Source organism: Heptranchias perlo, chromosome 9, assembly GCF_035084215.1.
Source record: "Heptranchias perlo isolate sHepPer1 chromosome 9, sHepPer1.hap1, whole genome shotgun sequence".
Classification (NCBI taxonomy): Eukaryota; Metazoa; Chordata; class Chondrichthyes; order Hexanchiformes; family Hexanchidae; genus Heptranchias; species Heptranchias perlo.
In genome coordinates, this window is record NC_090333.1 from 17,143,545 (window position 1) to 17,168,540 (window position 24,996).

At 39.9% G+C, this 24,996-nt stretch overlaps 1 protein-coding gene across 1 annotated transcript in view; it reads left to right on the plus strand.

The window, feature by feature from the left end:
• The window catches only part of brdt (bromodomain, testis-specific), a 167,493-nt gene that overhangs the window by 87,785 nt on the left and 54,712 nt on the right, over window positions 1-24,996 (plus strand). The window contains exons 8-10 of the mRNA XM_067989576.1: window positions 10,521-10,649; window positions 12,183-12,368; window positions 14,160-14,353. Of these exons, the coding sequence (XP_067845677.1) occupies window positions 10,521-10,649; window positions 12,183-12,368; window positions 14,160-14,353 (509 nt within the window). The remainder of the gene's footprint in view (window positions 1-10,520; window positions 10,650-12,182; window positions 12,369-14,159; window positions 14,354-24,996) is intronic.

Genomic DNA, 24,996 nt, shown 5'->3' on the forward strand with positions numbered 1-24,996 from the left:
CCAATCCTCAGGCTTATTGCTTTTTTCTGGCAACATTATATGCTTCTTTCTTTGATTTAATACTATCTTTTTAATTTCTCTTGTTAGCCATTGTTGGACCACTTTTCCTGTTGGGTTTTTGTGCCTTAAAAGTATTTATATTTGGTGCAAATTATGTATTAATTCTTTAAATGCTAGCCATTGCCTGTCTACTATCATACCTTTTAATGTAGTTCCCCAATCAACCATAGCCAGCTTGCGCCTCATACCTTTGTAATTTCCTTTGTTTAGCTTTAAGACCCTAGTTTTGGATTAAACTACATCACTTTCAAACTTAAGGAAGAATTCTATCGTATTATGGTCACCCTTCATTAAGGGCTCCTTTACAACAAGATTAATAATTAACCCTTTCTCATTGCACAACACTAGATCTAAAATAGCCTGTTCCCTAGTTGGTTCCTCAACATACTGATCTAGGAAATCATCTTGTATATATTTCAGGAATTCGTTGTCCACAGTATTAGTGCTAATTTGGTTTGCCCAATCTATATGTAGATTAAAGCCCCCCATGATTACTGTATTAACCTTGTTACATGCACTTCTAATTTCCTGCTGTATACCGTGCCCTTCATTACCACTACTGTTTGGCCTATAAACAACTCCCACCAATGTTTTCTGCCCCTTGTTTCTTAGCTCCACCCAAACTGATTCTACATCTTGATCTTCTGAGCCAAGATCCTTCCTCGCTATTGTACTGATCTCATCCTTTATTAACAGCGCTACCCCAACTCCTTTTCCTTTTTGCCTGTCCTTCCTAAATGTCGAATATCCTTGAATATTCAGTTCCCAGCCTTGGTCACCCTGCAGCTACGTCTCTGTAATGGCAATTAGATCATACCTATTTACTTCTATTTGTGCCGTCAATTCATCTACCTTGTTGCAAATGCTGCATGCATTCAGATAAAGTGCCTTTAATTTTGCCTTTGTAACATTTTTTCCTATTTTGACCTTATATGCTGCTGGTCTTTATTTCCACTGCCTTCCAATTTCACTTCCTACTTTTCTGCCTTCCACTTCCAGCTTTATTACTCTCCCTTCTGAATCTCCTCTCGGGTTCTCATCCCTGCCAAGTTAGTTTGAACCCTCCCCAATAGCACAGTTGAGGTGTAACCTGTCCGGCTTGTACAGGTCCCACCTCCCCCAGAACCGGTCCCAATGCCCCAGGAATCTGAAGCCCTCCCTCCTGCACCATCTCTCCAGCCATGCATTCATCTGCTCTATCCTCCTATTTCTATAATAATTAGCGCGTGGCACTGGGAGTAATCCGGAGATTACTACCCTTGAGGTCCTGCTTGTTAATCTCAGGACCTCATCCCTCTTTCTACCTATGTTGTTGGTGCCGATATGGACCATGAGCTCTGGCTGTTCACCGCCCCCCCTGCTCAGTGACATCTATGACCCTGGAACCAGGGAGGCAACATACCATCCTGGAATCACATTTGCAGCCGCAGAAATGCCTGTATGCTCTCCTAACTATGGAATCCCCTATCACTATTGCTCTTCTGACCTTTCTCCACCAGTACTAAATACTGGTTGGAGAGGGACTCCTGCACTACCTGCCTGGTCCTCCTTGTCTGTCTGGCAGTTACCCAGTCCCCCTCTGCCTGCACTTTCTTAAACTGCAGGATGACCACCTCCTGAAATGTGCTATCCATTGAGCTCTCAACCTCGCGGATACACTGTAGTGACGCCAGCTGTTGCTCAAGCTTCGAAATCCGGAACTGGAGCTCCTCCAGCTGACGGCACTTCCTGCACCTGAATGATTTTGAACATCTCTTTCAAATTTCCTCGCAACCTTCTCTGCTCTAAGGAGAACAACCCCAGCTTCTCCAGTCGATCCACGTAAGTGAAGCCCCTCATCCCTGAAATCATTCTAGTAAATCTTTTCTGCACCCTCTAAGGCCTTCACATCCTTTTGAAAGTCAATGCCCAGAACTGGACACAATACTCCAGCAGTGGCCAAACCAGTGTTTTACAAAGGTTCAACATAACTTCCTTGCTTTTGTACTCTATGCCTCTATTTATAAAGCCCAGAATCCCATATGCTTTTTAAACTCTTTTTCTCAACCTGTCCTGCCACCTTCAAAGATTTGTGCACATATACCCCCAGGACTCTGTTCCTGCACCCCCTTTAGAATTGTACCCTTCAGTTTATATTGTCTCTCATTCTTCCTACCAAAATGTATCACTTCACCCTTCTCTGCATTAAATTTCATCTGCCACATGTCTGCCTATTCCACCAGCCTGACTATATCCTCTTGAAGTCCATCACTATCCTCCTCACTGTTCACTACACTTCCAAGTTTTGTCATCTGCAAATTTTGAAATTGTGTCCTGTACACCAAGTCATTAATATATATCAAGAAAAGCAGTCGTCCTACTACCGACCCCTGGGGAACCTCTTCCTCCAGTTCAAAAAACAACCGTTCACCCCTACTCTCTGTTTCCTGTCGCTTAGCCAATTGTCACTGCTCCTTTTATTCCATGGGCTTCAACTTTGCTGACAAGCCTATTATGTGGCACTTTATCAAATGCCTTTTGGAAGTCCATATATACCACCTCAACCACATTGCCCTCATCAGCCCTCTGTTACCTCATGAAAAAACTCAATCAGGTTAGTTAAATACGATTTGCCTTTAACAAATCCGTACTGGCTTTCCTCAATTAATCCACATTTGTCCAAGTGATTGTTATTTTTGTCCCGGATTATCATTTCTAAAAGTTTCCCCACTTCCGAGGTTAAACTGACTGGCCTGTAGTTACTGGGTTTATCTTTACACCCTTTTTAGAACAAGGGTGTAACATTTGCAATTCTCCAGTCCTTTGGCACCACCCCTGTACCAAAGGATGATTAGAAGATTATAGCCAGTACCTCAACAATTTCCACCCTTAATTCCCTCAGCAACCTAGGATGCATCCCATCCAGACCAGGTGACATATCTATTTTAAGTACAGCCAGCCTTTCTAGTACCTCCTCTATCAATTTTTAGCCCATCCAGTATCTCAGCTACCTCTTTTTACTGTGACGTCGGCAGCATCTTCTTGGTAAAGACGGATGCAAAGTACTCATTTTAGTACCCCAGCCATGCCCTCTGCCTCCATGCGTAGATCTCCTTTTTGGTCCTTAATCGCCCCACCCCTCCTCTTACTATTCGTTTACTATTTATATGCCTATAGAAGACTTTTGGATTCCCTTTTGTTAGTTGCCAGTCTATTCTCATACTCTTTAATTATTTAGCAAGTCTGCCATTTCCTTATTTTCAATTACAATATCACCTGCGTCTGTCTTTTAAGGGGCCCCAATTATCCTTAGCCACCTTCTTTCTCAATATACTTGTATTGTCCTGGATATCCCTTGCAAGTTTTTTTTTTCTCCTATTCCCTTTGTAACTCTTACTATTTTCTTTGTATCCCTTTGCTGTTCTTTATATCTCTCCTAGTCTGTGGGATTTCCACTATTCTTTGCATTTGTATAAGCCCTTTTAGTTTTATCTCTCACCCCTTTGTTGACCAAAGTTGTTTAATTACATGCGGAGCTCTTGCCCTTTAGGGGTATGTATAGGTCTTGTACCAAATACTACTTTGTACACCTCCCACTGTTTCCCTATAGTTTTATCCATTAACAGTTCTGCCCAGTTTTCAGTGGTCAACTTCTGCCTCATCCCTTCAAAGTCAGCCTTGCCTAAATTTAAAACCTTGGTTCGTGACTCACCCTTCTCTCACTCAAACCTATATTGAATTCAGTCATGTTATGGTCACTTAGCTAGGTGTTCCCTTACTGTTAGATTGTTGACCATTTCTGGCTCATTACTCGTCACTAAATCTAGTATGGCCTGTTCTCTTGGTCAAGAACATATTGTTCAAGAAAACTGTTTCGAATGTAATCAAGAGGTTCGCTGCCTTTGGGGCTCGAGCTGTTCTGCTTCTCCCAATCTGTAGAAAATTAAAGTCTCCCATTATAACCATTCTGCTTTTGCAACAAGCTTCTCTGATTTCCATATTTATGCATCCCGCTACCTTCACTATCAGGAAATGTGTCTGTTCCTTTCCAGCCGCTTTGAGATATCCCTTACCTAATCAGACAAAAATTGACACCGAGCCAAAGAAGGTGACATTAGGACAGACGAAATAGTTTTAATGAGCACCTTAAAGGAGTAGAGACGGATAAGTTTTGGGATGGAATTCTGGAGTTGAGGGCCTAAACGGCTGAAGGCACAGCTGCCAATGGTGGGGCGAAGGATGTGGGGGATGCACGAGAGGCCAGAGTTGAAGGAGTTCTGGGTTGTAGGGCTAGAGGAGGTTACAGAGATAGGAAGGAGTGAGGTGAGGCCAAGGAGGGATTTGAACACGAGGATGAGAATTTTAAAATCAAGACATTGGTGGACCGGGAGCCAATGTAGGTCAACGAGCACAGGTGATGGGTTTCAACCCAGGATTTGGCATATTACAGTTAGCAGCTCAGAACTATTCTTAATTTGGCACTAATTGGCAATTTAGCTCACAGAGGACACAAGGTGGTGGGGGAATAGAAAAACTCACTGATGAGGTGAAGATGTTCTCCTGAGGTTGGTGCAAAGGCAGATTTTTGGGCAAAGCAGAGCAAGTTGCACTCTCTAGCCAGCATGCTGCATCTCGTCTGGGAGTACTTGATGCTGATGTTTGCTGACCCGAATCTGGAAAACCCTCTCTGAGAATAAAACGCAACTACAAGAAAAAGAAAATTGGAACTTTTCTTCAGTACTCTTCCACTTAAGATTGGAATCTGATATCTTGGACTTCTTTCAGGAGCAAATTGCTTGTAGATACCTATCTTTAGGTATCTACAAGCAATTTGCTCCTGAAAGAAGTCATTTCTTAGCTGACCTGGGTTACCTGATGGGAGGTGAGACACATGTCTTCAGTAATGTGTTTGTGGTTGACACAAGCTATTGTCAGACCAAAAACTTAATGCTTACTGTAGACTCCCTCCCCGTGCCCCCTACCCCCCCCCCCCCCCCAATAAGTGTAACATTACCACCTAGTTTTGTCAGTACTCATTTTGTTTTTATGACCCTCTCCTATTGGATCACCTTGTGTAAAGAATCCACACAGATTAAATCAGGACAAAAAATATATTTTGCTGTGCATTTGGTGATTGGTGTATTCTATGGGGATTTACAGCTTCCAATAGGTAGGAACTTTCCATTTCATCAATCAATCAACCAGCCATGCAGAAACCACAGTGTCTTGTTGGCTCCCAACATCTGCCACAAGTCAGTGCTGGTCTCTAAATCTGTAATTTTCTACAGGTAAACTGAATTATTTGAGAGCTTGATTACACATCTACATTAGTTAACTCACGAAGTGATGTATTGCGGCAGTGCCTCAATGGTTATAGACCTGTGGAATGGCTACCTTCTGCACGTGAAAAATAAATCATAGAAAAGTTTGTTTAATGTACAACTTATTAGATAAAATTGTAGAGGTGGCTTGCTGGTACTATATTGTTAGGAATCTTTTTATTTTAACAATAAAAACAGGACTATATTATTCTACAACATCTTGTTGCTGTTTGTATACTGCTAACAAGACTATGTGTAAAACAACTTGCTGGTTAGTAACTGTTCGAACCAGAAAGCTTAGCATTCATTACATGTCAGTCCTGGACTCCAGCATAACTGGGGACCTTTTTTGGAGTGTGGAGTGGAACATAACAGGGAAGAGAGACAGCAGAAACCTTTCTTTAAACATACCTATTATGGGTGTTGTTTAGGCTGGTTCTGATTCTTGGATTATGATGTTTTAGAGATCAAAGTATGAATATTTCATTTCCAGGTACAGTTTGCTAGTTGAGAGTCTGATGGTATGGTTGCAATTAACAATTTTAATTTGCATACGCAGCAATGGTGTGTGGGGCAGCGAATGAATTCTGAGTTGGGGTACTTAAATGTCTTTAATCAGACTTTTGTTGCTGTGGATGTTTAGGTCAAATACTGAGATTGATTTATTACTAGTTAATTTATGCTACATCAAAATGTACAGTTTCAAAACTGGGTGGGAGAGGTTGCGAATTCATAACCCTGAAGCAAAGCGCTGAAAATGCATAGCATTTGAAGAAGGAAAAACATGGTCAACGTTGAAATCCTTTTCTAGACTTTAATCAGCTGAAGCTACTAGGATGCTACCGGGACTTGATGGTTTGACTTACAGGGAGAGGTTAGACAGACTGGGACTTTATTCCCTGGAGAGTAGGAGGTTAAGGGGTGATCTTATAGAAGTCTATAAAATAATGAGGGGCATAGATAAGGTCGATAGTCAAAATCTTTTCCCAAAGGTAGGGGAGTCTATAACGAGGGGGCACAGATTTAAGGTGAGAGGGGAGAGATACAAAAGGATCCAGAGGGGCAATTTTTTCACTCAAAGGGTGGTGAGTGTCTGGAACGAGCTGCCAGAGGCAGTAGTAGAGGCGGGTACAATTTTGTCTTTTAAAAAGCATTTGGACAGTTACATGGGGAAGATGGGTATCGAGGGATATGGGCCAAGTGCAGGCAATTGGGACTAGCTTAGTGGTATAAACTGGGCGACATGGACATGTTGGGCCGAAGGGCCTGTTTCCATGTTGTAACTTCTATGAAGCATTGAGGAGAATAGTGAGCTCATCTGACACACAGCTAGTTGTCCTCAAAAAGTAATGTATTTTACAAAATTTTACATGTATGGAGCTTGCACTTGGTACTGTTTAGACTCTCATCAAAAACCTTAATTAAGTTGTGATCATGGAAATTAATGCTGATATATTGGTGTATTTCAAATCCCAATTATGCAGTTTTAACCTGTTGGGAGATATCTTCATTTTTGTACTGTATTCTGCTCCTCATGGATATTAGCCATTTTGAGTCTCTGCTCCCTTTCTGAGTTGATCAGTGAGTTAAGTTACCAGACATGTGTCTTGGGGAGGCTCCTTGTCATTTCAAAGAAGGTTGATGCTTCAGTCTCACCTGGGAGATCAATTCAGAACTATTGCTGGTCCATTCTTTCTCCAATGTTCTGAATTAATCTGCTTTGCTATCTGCTCCAAAGAGAGCATCTGTAGGGCAATCATGTTATCAACTTGTATGTGTCTTCTAGTCTTAAAGCAGTGATCTAGCAGGACATCATGTTGAGGAAAACTAGTCTTGGAAATAATTATAGCTGGCTGCAAGTGGCTTCTTTTTGGAATCTGCATTTATGGAAATTTAGAGGTCAACTTTTATTCCACATTTGTGAGGAGGGATAAAGAGAGGAGAGATTCTTTTTAATAAAAAAATAGAAACTTGAGTAGACTACCAAAACAGTATCATACTGCCAATAGGTGAAATAAACTATCTGGAGAAGAGAAGGAATCACAATTCCTGTTCCAAAAAAGGAGAGTCTTCCACACTTTAGTAAAATGTACATAGCATTTCTGCTTTTGGGCTTCTCTACTGTTTTTCTCTTGCCCAATCGTACCTAGGATGGTTGAGAAAATCTGAATGAGGTTTGGATAGTTGTGTTCCTACCCAGACATTAACTAGAGCATCAGTTCTGTAAAATTACTTCAATCAATCTGCAATCATTGAAATCAGAAAGTGGCAATTTGTAGGAAGCAGAAAAAAATAACCATAAAAGTTGCCAGACTGTTTTAAAAACCCAATTGGTGCATTAATATTCTTCAGGGAAGGGTGCCTACCACCCATACACAGTCTGGCCTATAAGTGACTCCATGACATGGTTGAGTCTTGTTGCTCTCAGGATAACTAGGGATGGGCAGTGATTACTGTCCTGCCAGTGTCACCCACATCCCAAGAACAATTTTTTTTAAATTCGTGTGCATGTGCCTGATGGCATTGATTGTATGTGGGAAGATGGACCAAAGTTGATGCAGAATTTATGGAATGTTGCTGTCAATCTGGAGTACTGCATTGGATGTTTTTAGTACTGATAAATGAAATCTCCTAGTGATGTAAAATTGCATTGTATGTCACTGTACCTATTAATTTAAATAATTGCTTAGTTCCATAACTGAATTGCTTAACCTTTTGCATTATGTCAATACTTTGATTTTGAGAGTATTGCAATATTATAGTAGTTTAAAAATGCACTGAATGCCCAGTACATTAGATTGGGAGCATGAAAGAGGAAAATAGGGGATTTTGGTGAATTTACTATTCTTGAGCCATTATCCATAATGTTTGACCACTGTTTTATTTGTGTATATCATTGCTTTGATTCAACACATTAAATTTTTGTAGAATCTTTACATGTTCACTTTTTTCCCCCAAATTTTTGTCACATCTTGAAGTTTCTGCATGATATTTTGATCTATGTCAATAGTTCTGTCCTAAGTCTCCCCTTGCACAATACCAATATCTACACTTGCTAGACATTGCATAAAGCCTTCAGTTTACATAGGTTGCATCTTCATAATTTTTTTTTAGGAAAGATAGATCAAAAGCTGTTCAATTTTAGGTGGCTTTTATGTCCAGTACACTCCCAAAGTAGTTAATGTTGACGCCACCTGGAACTTGGCCAGTGTTTGTAAATTTTTCCACTAGAATTGTATCTTCCAGTTCTGTAAATAGAACTTTTCATTGCAAGCTTTTCCAGTTGTTTTTCTATCGATGAGGGCTATCTAATTACCAATAACAATGTTGTTCCCATCATTCTTGTATGTTAACCTTTTGTAAACAATGAGGATGAGTGAAGAATATCTATGACGAAGAATATTTATATGGTGGTCAAACACTATGCTTTATCTCTGACTGCTCCTCCCCTGGAAATGGCTTGTGTGTCCCCTGCTGTGATCCTCTTGGAATCAGGCATCAGAGTCTGTGGTTTTCTAATTTGGATTGGCCATTTGCCCATTCATCATAAAGATTAGTGAAGAGGACTATTTGGTAAGTAAATACTTTACAGCCAGAAAAATCTTTTGAAGAAAACATCTTATTGATTTATATTTAATTACAGCTGTAGTCTGTCTACCTTTTAGTCAAAAGTGTTTGTGTGTGTTTTTCAGTTGAGATGATATCCATTTCTCAGTACAACACAAGAACCACAGATTGCATTTCTTCCATATATTTTGATATTTGGTCGTTGTAATCCAGCAATACAAATAGCCTCGTGATTTTGTTCTCGTGGGCTGGCAGTTATGAGAATTTGAGTAAATTTCAATCTTATTTTTGTGTTTTCATGTTTATTTCAGGTTTACATCTATATTTGTTTGTCGCTTGACCTTTTTGATTTTAGTCTTATTTCTGTTTATAAAGATTGCCTAGTTCTTGTACATAAGACTCATTAATGTATTCATTTTCATCACATTAAATGAATTTTAGGATGCAGTTGTATTGTCCACTTTTGTCTCATTTAAAATCATTACTGCTTCACGGTAACACAGAAGTGCCAGTATAATTTGGAGTCGGGTTACAACTTAATTATGGAACGCAATGATGAAAGACCTCCTGGTGTTAGGTTATGTCTCAGTGCTGGCTTTGACACCACATGATGTATAGTATCAAGCCAAGTTTGACGAGTTCTGTTGGACCTCCTGGGTAATAAACTTAAACTTAAAAGTACTTTTTTAAAAATACACTCCAAATGAATACATTAATGAGAATTATGTACAAGAATTAAGTAATCTTTATAAACAGAAATAAGACTAAAGTCAAAAAGGCCAAGCAACAAACAAATATAGATGTAAATCTGAAATAAACATGAAAATGCACAAAAATAAAATTGAAATGTACTCAAATTTTCACATCTGCCAGCCCATGAGAACAAAATCACAAGGCCATTTGAATTACTGTATTACAACAATCACCAAATATCAAAATATATGGAAGAAATACAATCTGTGGTTCTTGTATTGCACTGAGAAACAGATATCCTCTCAATTCTCACTCACACTCACACTCGACTAAAAGGTAGACAGACTATAGCTGTAATTAAATATAAATGAATCAATAAGATGTTTTCTTCAAAAGATTTTTCTAGCTGCAAAATATTTACTTGCTAAATAGTTCTCTTTGCTAATCTTTATGATGAACAGGCAAATGGTCAATCCCAAATGTTGCTGATCATACATCTAACTTTTACTTATTGGAACAGAGCTCTGCTTTTCCTATAAGCACGCTTGATCGAGTTCGCTCCTGGCCCCAAGAATCTCTCCAGCCGGTATAAATAATGTGCATCTAGCTGTGAACAGATAACTATAGTCTTCGAACTTAATGTGTTGGAAAAAGTGCCTTCCATGTTAATGTAGAAGATACGTTGAGGTATGGGATATGATTTATATTTGAATGTGCTGAGCATTGTAATGAATGTTATAGATCATTATTGCCATTTTATTTTGACCAATGCTAGTAACTTTAATGAACATCAAAAACTTTTCAGGGGTGGGGATCCAGGCTGTTGTTATGCTCTAAAACCGACAAGAGCTAAATTCAATTCTTAATTTTCTGATCATTTTTATGTTTCAATCTTGCAAGAAAAAAATGGGCAACCAAGAATACAGAGATACCCAGGAGTTTGCTGCAGATGTGAGATTAATGTTTTTGAACTGCTACAAGTATAATCCACCAGACCATGAAGTAGTAGTTATGGGCCGAAAACTTCAGGTAAGAGTATAGTGTATCCATTCACAAAATATAAGATAACTATTTATAAACTTCAACAATTTATTAAAATTTGATTTGGTCACACTATTTCATTTCAAAATCCTACATCAGACTACCTCAATGGAAAAATGTATTATAAAACTGTTGACTGCAGTGCTTGTCACACCTGTAAGTACCACTGTAGATAGGAAATTGAGAGTTAACCAATCGAACTGTTATGAGTGCAGGCAGCTACAGGCTCTGTGCACTGAGTATTGCTGTGAAGCAGTCTTAACTTTGAGTCTTTGTGGCTTTGACTAGCAGATCAATTGTTGTAAGTAGATAATGAAAGTACCAAAAAACTTAATTTAAAAACCCATTTGGAAAATTTAGTATCCATATAGTTCTACTGCAAATCACCCCTCTCACCATAATGGATCCCTTTTCTGCGTGGAAGACCCCTGGTTGGTGGGGGGCGGGGCATCTTCTAAAACCCATTTCCATTGACCAGTGCGCCCCATCTCTTCCCACTCCCCAAAGGGGCCGACCTTTGTCCCCCTACACGAAGTGCTCAGGCTGTTTTCCGCAAGAGCCTACCCTCTGGCTTAATCACCGAACGTGAATATAGATGTACATAGCGTACCAGCTCTTTGCCTTTCCTTCTCCACCCCCCCCCCACCCCCCCAAATCCTAGTACTGTCATCCATCCCTTTCCAGTGTAGCTCAGCAGAATGCCCGCCCCCTCACACCTCACTGATAGCGCTTATGGTGCTTGGGGGAGGGAAGACAGCTCGTCACAACCTTGCTTCCCGAACTGATAAAAACAGGGCCAAGGCAAAGGGAAGGATAGTTAGGCTGCCTATCCCTGTTGAGTAGTTTCCCTGCCTTTACTCCCCTTGTGCCTTTTTGGTTGCAGCCCCTCTTCTCCCTCCCCACCGCCCCCCCCCCCACCACCACCACCACTCCCCAAACCACCAAAGCCTGACCTGAATACTGCATTTGGTCTTAATTCGTGTTACACACAATCATCTTGAAAATTTTACAACTTTTAAATAGAACGATCCAGAAGTCTGCTGATCTGAAATGTGTACAGCACATATTCAAATATTTGAATACAGAATATTTTTGATTAAATTAACTGTTTCCTCCTGTACATAGAACTGCTGCACTAGCTTGAATTATCAGATAAGTACATCTGTGCCAAAACCTGAAATTTTCATTCTGATGTTTACAATAGAATCTAATTGTTCTTGTGAAGTGGTTATTTTGTTTCACACCACACATTATTTCTACAAAATATGTTTCCTTAATGGAGATGATGTAAGTAAGGACAGCAGCCTGGGGGTAGGATTGAGTTCATAAATATTATTTTAGTTTTCATCTAAAACTGTTGCTTTTAATTCACTAACTTGTGTATGGCATATACAGGATACAAGCTGATCCACCATGTAGTAAGTTTCATATTCCAATTGTGCAAAAAAGTCAGTTGAGTGTAAGTGCTATATAACTGGTACACTCCATTTAATCTTCATTGAGTAGCCACTCTCTTAACAGGATGTTTTTGAGATGCATTTTGCAAAAATACCTGAGGAACCTGTTATAATTACACTATCACCACAATCCACAACTCAAATCACCGAATCATCAAGTGAAAATAGTGGTGACAGTTCCTCTGCTGAAAGTAGCTCCGAAAACTCAGAACAAGAGCAGAAGGAGCGCCTTGCTAAGCTTCAGGAACAGGTAAAGAAAGAATTTTGAATAAGATTCCACTATAAATTTGTTTTGTCTTAGTGCCACAAATTTCTCAACTCATTCTCTTTTCCCCATTGCCAGACTGATACATTAACTAAGGGTCATATGCTTGTAAGTAACGCTGTACTTCAACTATCGTTGCCCCATCCTTACTGATTTCCAGATTTGCTATACAATCTCTTGGGACTTGGAAAATTGGTTTCTCATTTCCCATTGTTCATATTGTGTCAATTGAACATTTCTTCTGTGATTTCACCACCTCAGCTGTCCAGGCACATAATGGCTTTCCTCCAAAAACAATCATAGAGGCTCCCACTAGAATGTAGTTCTAGTACATGATGAAGCCCCAACTCCTCTGCAGTTGGCCACATTGCCAGGATTTATATCAATATCTATGCCCATTCAACATTTGACTTCTCAAATCTATGTTTTGTCTTGAGTATTGGAAACTTTGGATTATTGGTTTCCATTTTGTGTTTTCTTCAGTCAAAAGCAGCTCACACACTTAGTTACCTCAGTATTCTTTGGTGGAAATTGTTTCATTGTATCATTTTCCTTTTGCCAATTCCTTCAAAAGGCCAGAGGTGTGATTCTAGAAAAAGGCCTTGTACACAGTGCTCACTGGGGGAAATTACATAGCTTGTCTTAAAGGGACAACAAGTCTTAAAATGACAGTGTCCTATTGATGAATATACCAGTAATGAATTTGCAAAAAATTTTTTCCTCACTTTCCAGTTCTTCTCCCCTTCCACATAACACCACTTGTGTCCAAAATAGCAAAGTAGGCAGCCTGTTTCCAATATATGTGGAATGATAGTTAGCCACCTGCAAGGGTTTACCTGTAATGACACTTTCTCTGTGCTGCAAATAAGAACGGGAACTCAGCAGAGTGCGTGATCAAACCTGCATCTGTCCACTCAGTGGAGCTCCGTGCTTTTGTTCTACTAATACCATGTTACTAATCTTGTAATAGTTTTAATTGTAGTGCATTGCCTGTAAAATATTAACCAACATAAATTTCTGCTACCTCAATGCTTCAGTGACTTCGATCTTTTGGTATTATTGGAGGATTTGTTTAATTTGTGCCTGGAGCAAACAGAATTCCGTCTCTTGTTGAAACAAGATTTCTGTAGTGGTGTTATCATGGTATTTTATATTGTGAGTGTACCTGGACCACTAGTTTGTTCTTAACATGGTGAAATAAATGGGGGAAGGGGAGGAAAAAAGGAGAAATCAGCTATTTCAACTGTTTTACAAACTTTTCTTTTAACAATGCTACTGTAGAATTGTTTTTCTAGAGATGAATTTAGTGCGATGCAGAACACATAAGCACACTATCTTTGTCCCTGGGTAGTTAGGTTCAGGTTACGTCAATTGCCTTAAACCCACAATAGAATTCTACTTGTATATACACAGTAGTTTGTGTGTGAAACTTTTCTGTCCATTGCATTTGCTGGTCCCTCTACAGTGGAAAGGTGCAGGATGGAGCAGTTGGGAGCAAAGTACCAACTGTTTTTTGTTACCTTTTTGATTTGTGAAAACAGTCTGGAGTATAAAATTAGTCAGTAGAAAAAAAATCACTAGCCAGTAGAAAATGCAAGCCAGATTAATCATATTAGACCTGTTTAATATCAAATCTACTTTGCCAGCTAGTAGCACTGAAACATAGAATAAAAAATGTGTGCTCTTATAATTACTTTGAGCTGAACAAACTCAATGTGACAGCATGCTAACTAAATCAATGGAGAGTTTGACTTCTATCAACATTATCTCTGACAGTTGAAAGCAGTACATGATCAGCTTACAGCCTTATCTCGAGCTCCACTGTCAAAACTAAAGAAAAAAGACAAAGACAAAGTCAAAAAGGAAAAGAAGAAAAAAGATAAAAAGTTTAAGAAAAATGATGAAAAGAAGAAAATCAAATCCAAACAATTGCAGAAAAAGAAATCCAAGAAAGGATCTCTGGAGAGCAGGTACAATCAGATTTTGTCACCAATTTTCTCCCCTTATGTTTCCTGTCCTTCTGAAGGCACTGACTCATCCCAGGGTGCAGTACCACTTTCAATTTAATGGGGGGGAGGGAGGGCAGAAAAGATAGGAAGGAGTGTTGGGCAAAAACATAACTTATTTTCTTCTATTTTTAGCTTGTTGGTTGTCCTTTTAAATCGAATAAATACTTAAATTTAAAACCAGCTGCAGTTTAAAAGCACATAAAGAATTTGATTGGGGCATGGATTTAAGTATATTGCAAGGTTGGTTCAAACTGATTTTCAAGAGGAGGAACCATGTGACATGTGAACAAACTCAGACTGTGTTTTATTCAGTCAAAAGTATGTTGGTTAATTATTTTTGAATGAGTGAGTTAATTATGAAAATCTAAAGAAGCCATGGCAACTGGTGAAAGGGTATTTGATCTGTTTATTGAGAGTTAATAGAAGATAGTCAACTTAATTAAAATTTTTCGCTGGAAAGGACAAGATAGCCCAGCTAGCTCCCATAATCATTAAAGATTATAAGAAAGGGAGTATGTGTATGGATAAAAGAATAGCTTAGCACAAGATTGTGCCTTTTTGTTTTACAAAGAGGTTAGACAAACTTTCTACTGTAAGTGTTTAATTTTATCAGATTATTCTCGATCATGTGTGATTAAAATATTTCATAGAAACATAGAAAGTTAAGGCACAGAACTGAATGCACTACTCAATCTGTGGCCTAACTAGTGTTTTATACAGTTCTAACATAACCTCCCTGCTCTTATATTCTATGCCTTGGCTAATAAAGGAAAGTATCCTGTATGCCTTCTTAACCACCTCTATTACCTGGGACCTGTGGACATGCACTCCAAGGCCCCTCTGTTCCTCCACACCTCTCAGTATCCTCTCATTTATTGTGTATTCCCCCAAATGTTCTCTCCAAATGCATTACCTCACATGTCTCCAGATTGAATTCCATTTGCTACTTTTCTGCCCACGTGACCAGTCCATTGATATCTTCCTAGTGTCTACAGATTTCTTCCTTACAATCAACCACATGGCCAATTTTTGTATCATTGGTAAACTTCTTGATCAAGCCCCCTACATTCAAGTCCAAATCATTAATGTATACCACAAAAAGCAAGGGACCTAGTACTTCTAGTGGAACCCCACTGGAAATATCCTTCCAGTCACAAACACCTGTCAACCATTACCCTTTGCTTCCTGCCACTGAGCCGATTTTTGGATCCAACTTGCTACTTTCTCTTGGATCCCATGGGCTTTTACTTTTTTGACCAGTCTGTCATGTGGGACCTTGTCAAAAACCTTGCTAAAATCCATGTACACTACATCAAACACGTTACCCTCATCGACCCTCCTTGTTGCCACCTCAAAAAAATTCAGTAAAGTTAGTGAGACATGACCTTCCCTTAACAAATCCATGCTGACTGTCCTTAATTAACCTGTGCCTTTCTAAATGACTATTTATGCTGTCCCTCAGTATTGATTCCAATAATTTGCCCACCACCGAGGTTAGGCTGACTGGCCTATAATTACTCGTCTATCCCTTTCTCCCTTTTTAAACAACAGTACAACGTTAGCAGTCCTCCAATCCTCTGGCACCACGCCTGTAGCCAGGAAGGATTGGAAAATAATGGTCGGAGCCTCCGCTATTTCCTCCCTTGCTTCTTTTAACAGCCTAGGATACATTTCATCTGGGCCTGACGATTTATCTGCTTTCAAAGATGCTGAATGCCTTAATACTTCCTCTTTCACTGTTTATCCCATCCAATATTTCACATTTGTTTAATATTTTAAAGTTAATGTTAAAACTAGATCCTACAATTTACCAATGTTGAAAACCGGAGAGATCCTGTTGAGACGCTGAATTAATTTCAATAGTTTAAAATTATTAACACAGGCTTCTGTTCACTTTTTCCAGACACACTAGCTTACCTAAATATAAATAAAGAATTTGCATTCATACAGCACCTTTTGCATCCAGCAGATACCCCAAAATGCTTCACAGCCAATGAATAACTTTTGAAATATGGATACTCTTGTTAAGTGGGCAAACATGGCAGGTCATTTGTGCACAGCAATGTCCCACAAACATGAGTAAGATAAATGACCAATTAGTCTATTTTGGTGGTGTTGGTTGAGAGATAAATGTTGGCTGGGACATTAGAAGAACTTCCCTGCTCTTCAATAAGTGTAAAGGAATCATTGCCTATCTGATCAGGCAGGTGGGACCTTGGTTTAATGCCTGATCCAAAAGACGCACCTCTGACAATGTAGAAGCTTCTCAGTGCTGCATTTATCTGATTTTCCCTGTACGTAATTTCATTTATTTTTGTGTCCGGTTAATGCAATTTGTCCCTAAGCATAAAAGTGACCTAGGCACTATGAGGGAGAGATCCTATTGTCAATTGAATTTCACTTGAAAAATCCCAGGCTTTTGACTGAAGTGAGAAACCAAGACAAGGTGCTGCAACCCTGTAGTGCAATCCACCTCCTATCTATAAAATCATTTTCTTCAAAATATTGGCACAAGTTTTAAAATAAACACACTGCCTCCCTAACCCAAAAATAACATTTTGACTTGGGATGTTTATACTAGATCAAATATATGGAATGTATAATTTTTTTTAAAGGTAAAATGCTTACTAATAACATTCCTATAACTTGATTGTGACACTCACTGTAAGCAGTCAAGTGCTATTTATCTCGCTGATGCTATGTTATGTGATTTTAATACATTTTGAAAAATTGATTCAATTCATTTATTCCAGCGATACTTGCTGTGACGGGTTATTTAGTGAGTTTGTTGTGGAGACCAACACGGAGTGTAGAAAATGGTGGAAATTAAGCCTTTATTGTGCAGTAAATGAGGGTTTTGGGTTGAGTTGGTAGAAATAGAAGTTACAAGTTTTGGGTATGTACGTCCATACATTTAAATGATGAATCATGAAAATTTAGGAGTCAAACTGCTGGGTTCAGAAATAATCCACCAATATTCTGTCCAAATTTGGTATAAAATCAAATGTAGAATTTTTTTAATAGAAAATTTTAACCTCCTCATCAAATGTTTCATTCTTTTCCACTGCCATCATAACTACAAGTACCAAATTTACCTGAGGAAGGAGGAAGCCTCCGAAAGCTTGTGAATTTAAAATAAAATTGCTGGACTATAACTTGGTGTTGTAAAATTGTTTACAAGTACCAAAGGAATGGGAGGTAAAGTTGTCTGCATATGCCTGTGAAAGCCCAAGATAATTTGGATGCCTAAAGAAACTGGTATCTGGTGAGAGGGAAACAGTCCATGTTGCAGATAGGTGTAGTTGGATCTGGTAGTGTGTTTATTGGAACCAGGAATCGTAGGCCATGGATCCAATTTGTTGAATGACCACTAAAACTAGACACTCTGGTTCACATATGGTACCATCACTTCCTTTTATTCAATTTTTAAATATATGATGAATGTTAAGGGTATAAGTAAATGTTACTTGCACTCGCAACCACTGCTACACATGGACTGTTCAAATGTTTTTTTGGATCTTCTTCTAACTGAGTTCAAGTTGTGGATTCAAGTCCCACTCCAGAGTCTTGAGCACCTAATCTAGGCTGATGCATCAGTGCAGTACTAAGGGAGCGCTGCAATGTTGGAGGTGCCGTCTTTCAGATAAGATGTTAAACAGAGGCCCAGCCTGCACCCTCAGGTGGACAAACAATATCCCATGGCACAATTCAAAGAAGAGCAGGGGAGTTCTCTGTGTCCTGGCTGATATTTATCCCTCAACCAACATTACTATAACCGGTTGCTGTTTGCAATTTTGCTGTTTGCAAATTGGCTGTCCCGTTGCACTACATTACAACAGTGACTACGCTTCAAAAGTACTTTGGCTATAAAGCACTTTGGGATTTCCTAAGGTCGTGCAAGGCGCTATATAAATGCAAGTTCTTACTTTCACCTTTTTAATAATACATGCTTCATTTTGTAATATTTGTTTATCATGCTCTTGCTTTGCATTTCCCAGTATTAAGTACCATCTGCGCAATTAAATCTCTGCTGATCTCTGACCTTTATCCCTTCACTCAGAACACCTGCTGCTCAATATACAACCTTTATCACCTTGGGAATAATCACAGCTGACCAACTACAACTTCTATGTTCACTAATGAATTTCATGTTTGCATTCATTCTCTACTGTTTTAAGAACATTCATTTTAACAACAACTTGCATTTATATGGCGCCTTTAATGTAGTAAAACGTCCCAAGATGCTTTAGGAGCGATTATCAAACAAACTTGGACACCGAGCCACATAAGGAGGTATTCGTACAGGTGAGGTAGGTTTTAAGAAGCGTCTTAGAGGAGGAGAGAGAGGCAGAGGTTTAAGGAGGGAATTCCAGAGCTTAGGGCCTGGGCAGCTGAAGGCACGGCCGCCAATGGTGGAGCGATTTAAAATCGGGGATGTGCAAGGTGCAAGAATTGAAGGAGCGCCGAAATCTAGGAGGGTTGTAGGGCTGGAGGAGGTTAGAGATAGGGAGGGGTAGGGCCATGGAGAGATTTGAAAACAAGGACGAGAATTTTAAAATCCAGGCATTCCCGGACTGGGAGCCAATGTAGGTCAGCGAGCACAGGAGTGATGGGAGAACAGGACTTGATGCGAGGATATGGGCAGCAGAGTTTTGGATGAGCTCAAGTTTACGAAGAGTGGAAGATGGGAGGCCAGCCAGGAGAGCATTGGAATAGTCAAGTCTAGAGGTAACAAAGGCATGGATGAGGGTTTCAGCAGCCAATAAGCTGAGACAGAGGTGGAGACGGTCGATGTTATTAATGTTGAGATATTTTAATGTTAAATATCTTGTGAAAAACCTTACTATGTTTTCAAGCTTTTCTGGATAACTCTAACTTCTTATTCACTAGAATAATAGCAAGAATATTTATTGTATTTTTTTTGTGGCTCTAATATAGTTCATACACTGAGGTGCGCAGAACTGGATACAATACTTCAGCTGTGATCTAACCTGTATCTTGTACAAATTCAACATCACTTTAGGTTTTAAGTGGACAACAGATCTGTGTGTTAGTTTGGATGAATCTGATGTCCACGTGGAATATGAACTTTTGAAATCCTGAACAAAATGAATTAATCTGGGATTCAAACCAATGCCTGGACCAGAGTCCTGGGCAATAAACAGAAATACAGGGCCTAAAAAACCATAGCTTTCATCTTCCAGTAGCCTGCACCTATGGAAACCTCTTGTTATTTCCTCAAAGAAATCACCGAAGTCAACTGGTAAGCTGTACAGTGTTGTGTACTTGGGACTTCCAAAATGCAGTTGAAGTTCACATCTGTGGGGATTCAGGGCAAAACTTGGTTATGGATAAGACATTTGCTGAAGGGTTGAAAACCAAGAGTATTGGTTAGGGTTAATGCCTGGCTGAGGGGAAAGTACTGATTGAGGTGCTTATTGGGACCATTGTTTCTAATTTATATCAGATTTGGGTTCAGAAACTATGCAAATTGGTCAAATTCTGGTCATCGAGAAACAAGGGAAAATTCAAACACTGGAGGCAGTAAAGAGAAGAGGCTGATAGCTGGGGTCTGAGTTACAAGGAAGGACTAGAGAGATTTGGGCTTTTCAGATTGGAAAGGAGGCATTTGATTGGGTAATCTTATAGAGGCATATAAGATAGTAAATGGTATGGAAAAAATTAGTCTGGATTAGTACTTCAAAGATGGGTCAAGAACCAGAGGACATAGATTTAAGGTGATTGGCAAAAGAATCAAAGGAGACATGAGAAAAAACTTCTACTCAGCAAGTGGTTGTGACCTGGAATGCACTACCTGAGGGGGTGGTGGAGGCAGATTTAATCGTGGCTTTCAAAAGGGAATTGGATAAGAACTTAAAGGGGAAAAAGTTTGCTGGACTATGGGGATAATTCGGGGGAATGGGACTAGCTGGATTGCTCTTGCAGAGAGCCGGCACAGACTCGACGGGCTGAATGACCTCTTTCCGTGCTGTAACCATTCTATGATTCTAAAGTAAACTGGGAGTAGGAAAAGGGAGACACTGGTTCAAACTAGTAAAACTAACTTTAGGACTGGTATCAGAGGCTTGTTCTTCACCCAGAAAATGATTAATGGGCAGCCTTTAAAGAGGAGATGGTTCGGGTACAGTCTAGGTGCATTCCCTTGAGGAGGAAAGGTAGGGCAACCAAAGCCAGAGCTCCCTGGTTGATGAAAGAGGTAGAGAGTAAGATGAAGTAGAAATTGGGGGCCTACGACAGATGTCAGTTTGATAATACAAGTGAGAACCAGGCTGAATATAGAAAGTACAGAGAAGAAGTGAAACAGGAAATAAGAGGGGCAAAGAGATTTTATTCGTTCATGGGATGTGGGCATCGCTGGCAAGGCCAGCATTTATTGCCCATCCCTAATTGCCCTCGAGAAGGTGGTGATGAGCCGTCTTCTTGAACCACTGCAGTCCATGTGGTGAAGGTTCTCCCACAGTGCTGTTAAGTAGGGAGTTCCAGGATTTTGACCCAGTGACGATGAAGGAACGGTGATATATTTCCAAATATGAGAATAGACTGGCAGCTAACATAAAAGGGAACCCAAAACTCTTCTACAGGCATATAAATAGTAAACAGGTAGTAAGAGGAGGGGTGGGGCCGAATAGGGACCAAAAGGGAGATCTATGCATAGAGGCAGAGGGCATCGCTGAGGTACTAAATGAGTACTTTGCATCAGTCTTTATCAAGGAAGAAGATGCTGCCAAAGTCACAGTAAAAGAGGAGGTAGTTGAGATACTGGATGGATTAAAAATTGATGGAGGTGGTACTAGAAAGGCTGGCTGTACTTAAAAGTAAATAAGTCACTCTGTCCGGATGGGATGCATCCTAGGCTGCTTAGGGAAGTAAGGATGGAAATTGCAGAGGTACTGGCCATAATCTTCCAATTCTCCTTAGATATGGGGGTGGTGCCAGAAGACTGGAGAATTGCAAATGTGAAACACTTGTTCAAAAAAGGGTGTAAGGATAAACCCGGCAACTACACGCCAGTCAGTTTAACTGTGATGGTGGGGAAGCTTTTGGAAAGGATAATTCGGGACAAAATTAATAGTCACTTGGACAAGTGTGGATTAATAAAGGAAAGCCAGCATGGATTTGTTAAAGGCAAATTGTGTTTAACTAACTTGATTGAGTTTTTTGATGAGGTAACAGAGAGGGTTGATGGCAATGCAGTTGATGTTGTGTATATGGATTTTCAAAAGACGTTTGATTAAGTATCACATAATAGGCTTGTCAGCAAAATTGAAGCCCATGGAATAAAGGGGGCAGTGGCAGCATGGATACAAAATTGACTAACTGTCAGGAAACAGAGAGTAACGGTGAGCAGTTGTTTTTCGGACTGGAGGAAGGTATACAGTGGTGGTCCCCAGGGGCCGGTACTAGGACCACTTTTTTATATATAAATGACTTGGACTTGGGTGTACTGGGCACAATTTCAAAATTTGTAGATGACACAAAACTTAAGTGTAGTAAACCACTGAGGAGAATAGACTTCAAGAGGACATAGACAAGCTGGTGGAATGGGCAGACACATGGCAGATGAAATTTAACGCAGAGAAGTGCGAAGTAATTCATTTTGGCAGGAAGACTGAGGAGAGGCAATATAAATTACATGGTATAATTCTAAAAGGGGTGTAGGAACAGAGACTCCTGGGGTATATGTGCACAAATCTTTGTAGGTGGCAGGGCAGATTGAGAAAGTGGTTAAAGCATATGGGGTGCGGGCTTCATGAAAAGAGGCATAGAGTACAAAAGCAAGGAAGTTATGTTGAATCTTTATAGAACACTGGTTCGGCCACAGCTGGAGTATTGTGTCCAATTCTGGGCACTGCACTTTAGGAAGGATGTGAAGGCCTTAGAGAGGGTGCAGAAAAGATTTACTAGAATGGTCCCAAGGATGAGGGACTTCAGTTATGTGGATAGACTGGAAAAGCTGGGGTTGTTCTCCTTAGAGCAGAGAAGGTTAAGAGGAGATTTGAAAGCAGTATTCAAAATCATGATGGGTTTAGATAACGTAAATAAAGAGAAAATGTTCCCATTGGCAGAAGAGTTGAGAACCAGGGAGGACAGATTTAAGGTGATTGGCAAAAGAACCAAAGGCGACATGAACAAAAACATTTTTACACGGCAAGTGGTTGTGATCTGGAATCCACTGCCTGAGGGGGTGGTGGAGGCAGATTCAATCGTAGCTTTCAAAAGGGAATTGGATAAGTAATTGAAGGGAAAAAATTTTCAGGGCTATGGGGAAAGAGCAGGGGAATGGGACTAATTGGATTGCTCTTACAAAGATCCGGCATGGGTTCGATGGGTCGAATGGCCTCCTTCGGTGCTGTAACGATTCTATGATTGATTAACTTCAATAGGACTTCCAGGTAGAATGATGGGGGCAAAAATCTTGGATTTGTTTAAGAAATCACTCGTGCAGCAATGGAGGGAGGTGCAGGGTTGTACTGGGTGGATGAATAGAGATGGGCTGAATGGGCATCCTCATCCATAGGTGCCTTGTGATCTTGTAAAGTTTTTTGCTAGCTATCTCCTTAACAATTTTAACCCTGCTATGGGGAAACTCCAGTCCATTCCCTGTTAAACCTGGTATATCCAGCCCTGCATCTCATTTTGTCAACAAACACTAATATTAGATGAGAGAATCAAAATGGTGACCCTCCCACCGATCTTAAAAAAAAATGATGAAATCCAGAGGTAGGCTGCAGTCAACATGAAGAGAACACATTTTGGAATTAAGGAATCCCACAGAAAGTACTTCAGGTTCAAAAAGAGTACGCAACCAGTACACATTTGGAGTACTGTGCACAGTTCTGGTCTCCATGTTATAAAAATGATATAGATGCATTGGAGAGGGTGCAAAAAATATTCACAAGGATGATACCAGAACTGAGAGGATACACTTATCAGGAAAGGCTGAACAGGCCTTTCTAGAAAAGATAAGGCTAAGGGGTGACCTGATACAGGTCTTTAAGATAATGAAAGGGTTTGATAGGGTAGACATAGAGAAAATGTTTCCACTTGTGGGGGATTCCAAAACTAGAGGTCATAAATATAAAATAGTCGCTAATAAATCCAACCAGGAATTCAGGAGAAACTTCTTTACCCAAAGAGCACCTCTAACCTGCTGTTCACTCATTAATTTCTCAAGGACCATTGTGGCAATTCCCAAACACAACTGGGTTACAATGTCCTCTTCTGATTGTTCTTTTAAAAAAAATTTCTTTCTTTTCCTTTCTCTTTGCTTAATCCATTTTTTTCCCTCTCTTTATTCCTATTTCTGTCTATATTTTATTTGACACTAATTCACCCTATTTCCTTCTTCGTCGTTTGCTTTGTTCCTTTCCCTATCCTTTTCTCTCATTGATCAAGGGGATGAGCCAATGGACACGGTGTTCATGTGGTCCCAGCTACGACATTGACATTGCTGCGCTGTTATCGGATCAACGTTCCAGCAATTTGCAGCGCAAATATAGTGCGATGTCAATTGTGAGCATAAAAGTCCCATTAATGTCATTTGCTGCCAGACCTGCCATTGCAGCAATTTCTGACCCAATCACTCTTTATGTTCAGTTCCTTTGCACTGTTGTACTCAGTAAAGCAAAAACTCCCAATGTTGCTAGCAGTTGCTGTTGAAGCAAAAAAAAAACAAAAAGATCTGAACTATAATGCTTTCGATTTTTTTCAAATGGGTCTTGATGCTGAGATTTTTCTTCAGAGAGATTTTTTAAGACAATTGCTTACAAATTATATTGCTTTCAATTATTGGACATGACATTCAGCATCTTGAGCACTTCTACAAAAAAGCTCCATAAATAGGTTCTATTTTAATATTTTTAGTGATGACCTAAGGACAGAACATTTAAATTGTCCTAGAACTATGAAGCATCTTTTTTGTTGTGGCCTTTTAATAAAATCTGGTGAACAATTCCAATATTACTGCCAATTGTAAACAATTTTACAACACCAAGTTATAGTCCAACAAATTTATTTTAAATTTCACAAGCTTTCGGAGGCTTCCTCCTTCCTCAGGTGAATGTTGTGGAAATGAAATCTTCGAATCCTACGCATTTATAAATCACAGAACAATCACAATGAGCAGACAGAGGTGTCACCTACAAGGCCACCGAATATACAAACCCCCCCCCCAAAAAAAGAGAGAGATAGGCAGAGACATAGAGACATCCGGAAGGAAGACAGCAAATGACCCATTATATTAAAAACAGATAACATTTGTTCGCTGGTGGGGTTCGCTGGTTCCCGGTTGAGGCCGTCCTCATGGGTGCGGAACTTGGCTATCAATTTCTGCTCGACAAATTTGCGTTGTCGTGTGTCTCGAAGGCCGCCTTGGAGTGCTTACCCGAAGGTCGGTGGCTGAATGTCCTTGACTGCTGAAGTGTTCCCCGACTGGGAGGGAACCCTCCTGTCTGGCGATTGTTGCGCGGTGTCCGTTCATCCGTTGTCGCAGCGTCTGCATGGTCTCGCCAATGTACCATGCTCTGGGGCATCCTTTCCTGCAACGTATGAGGTAGACAACGTTGGCCGAGTCACAGGAGTAT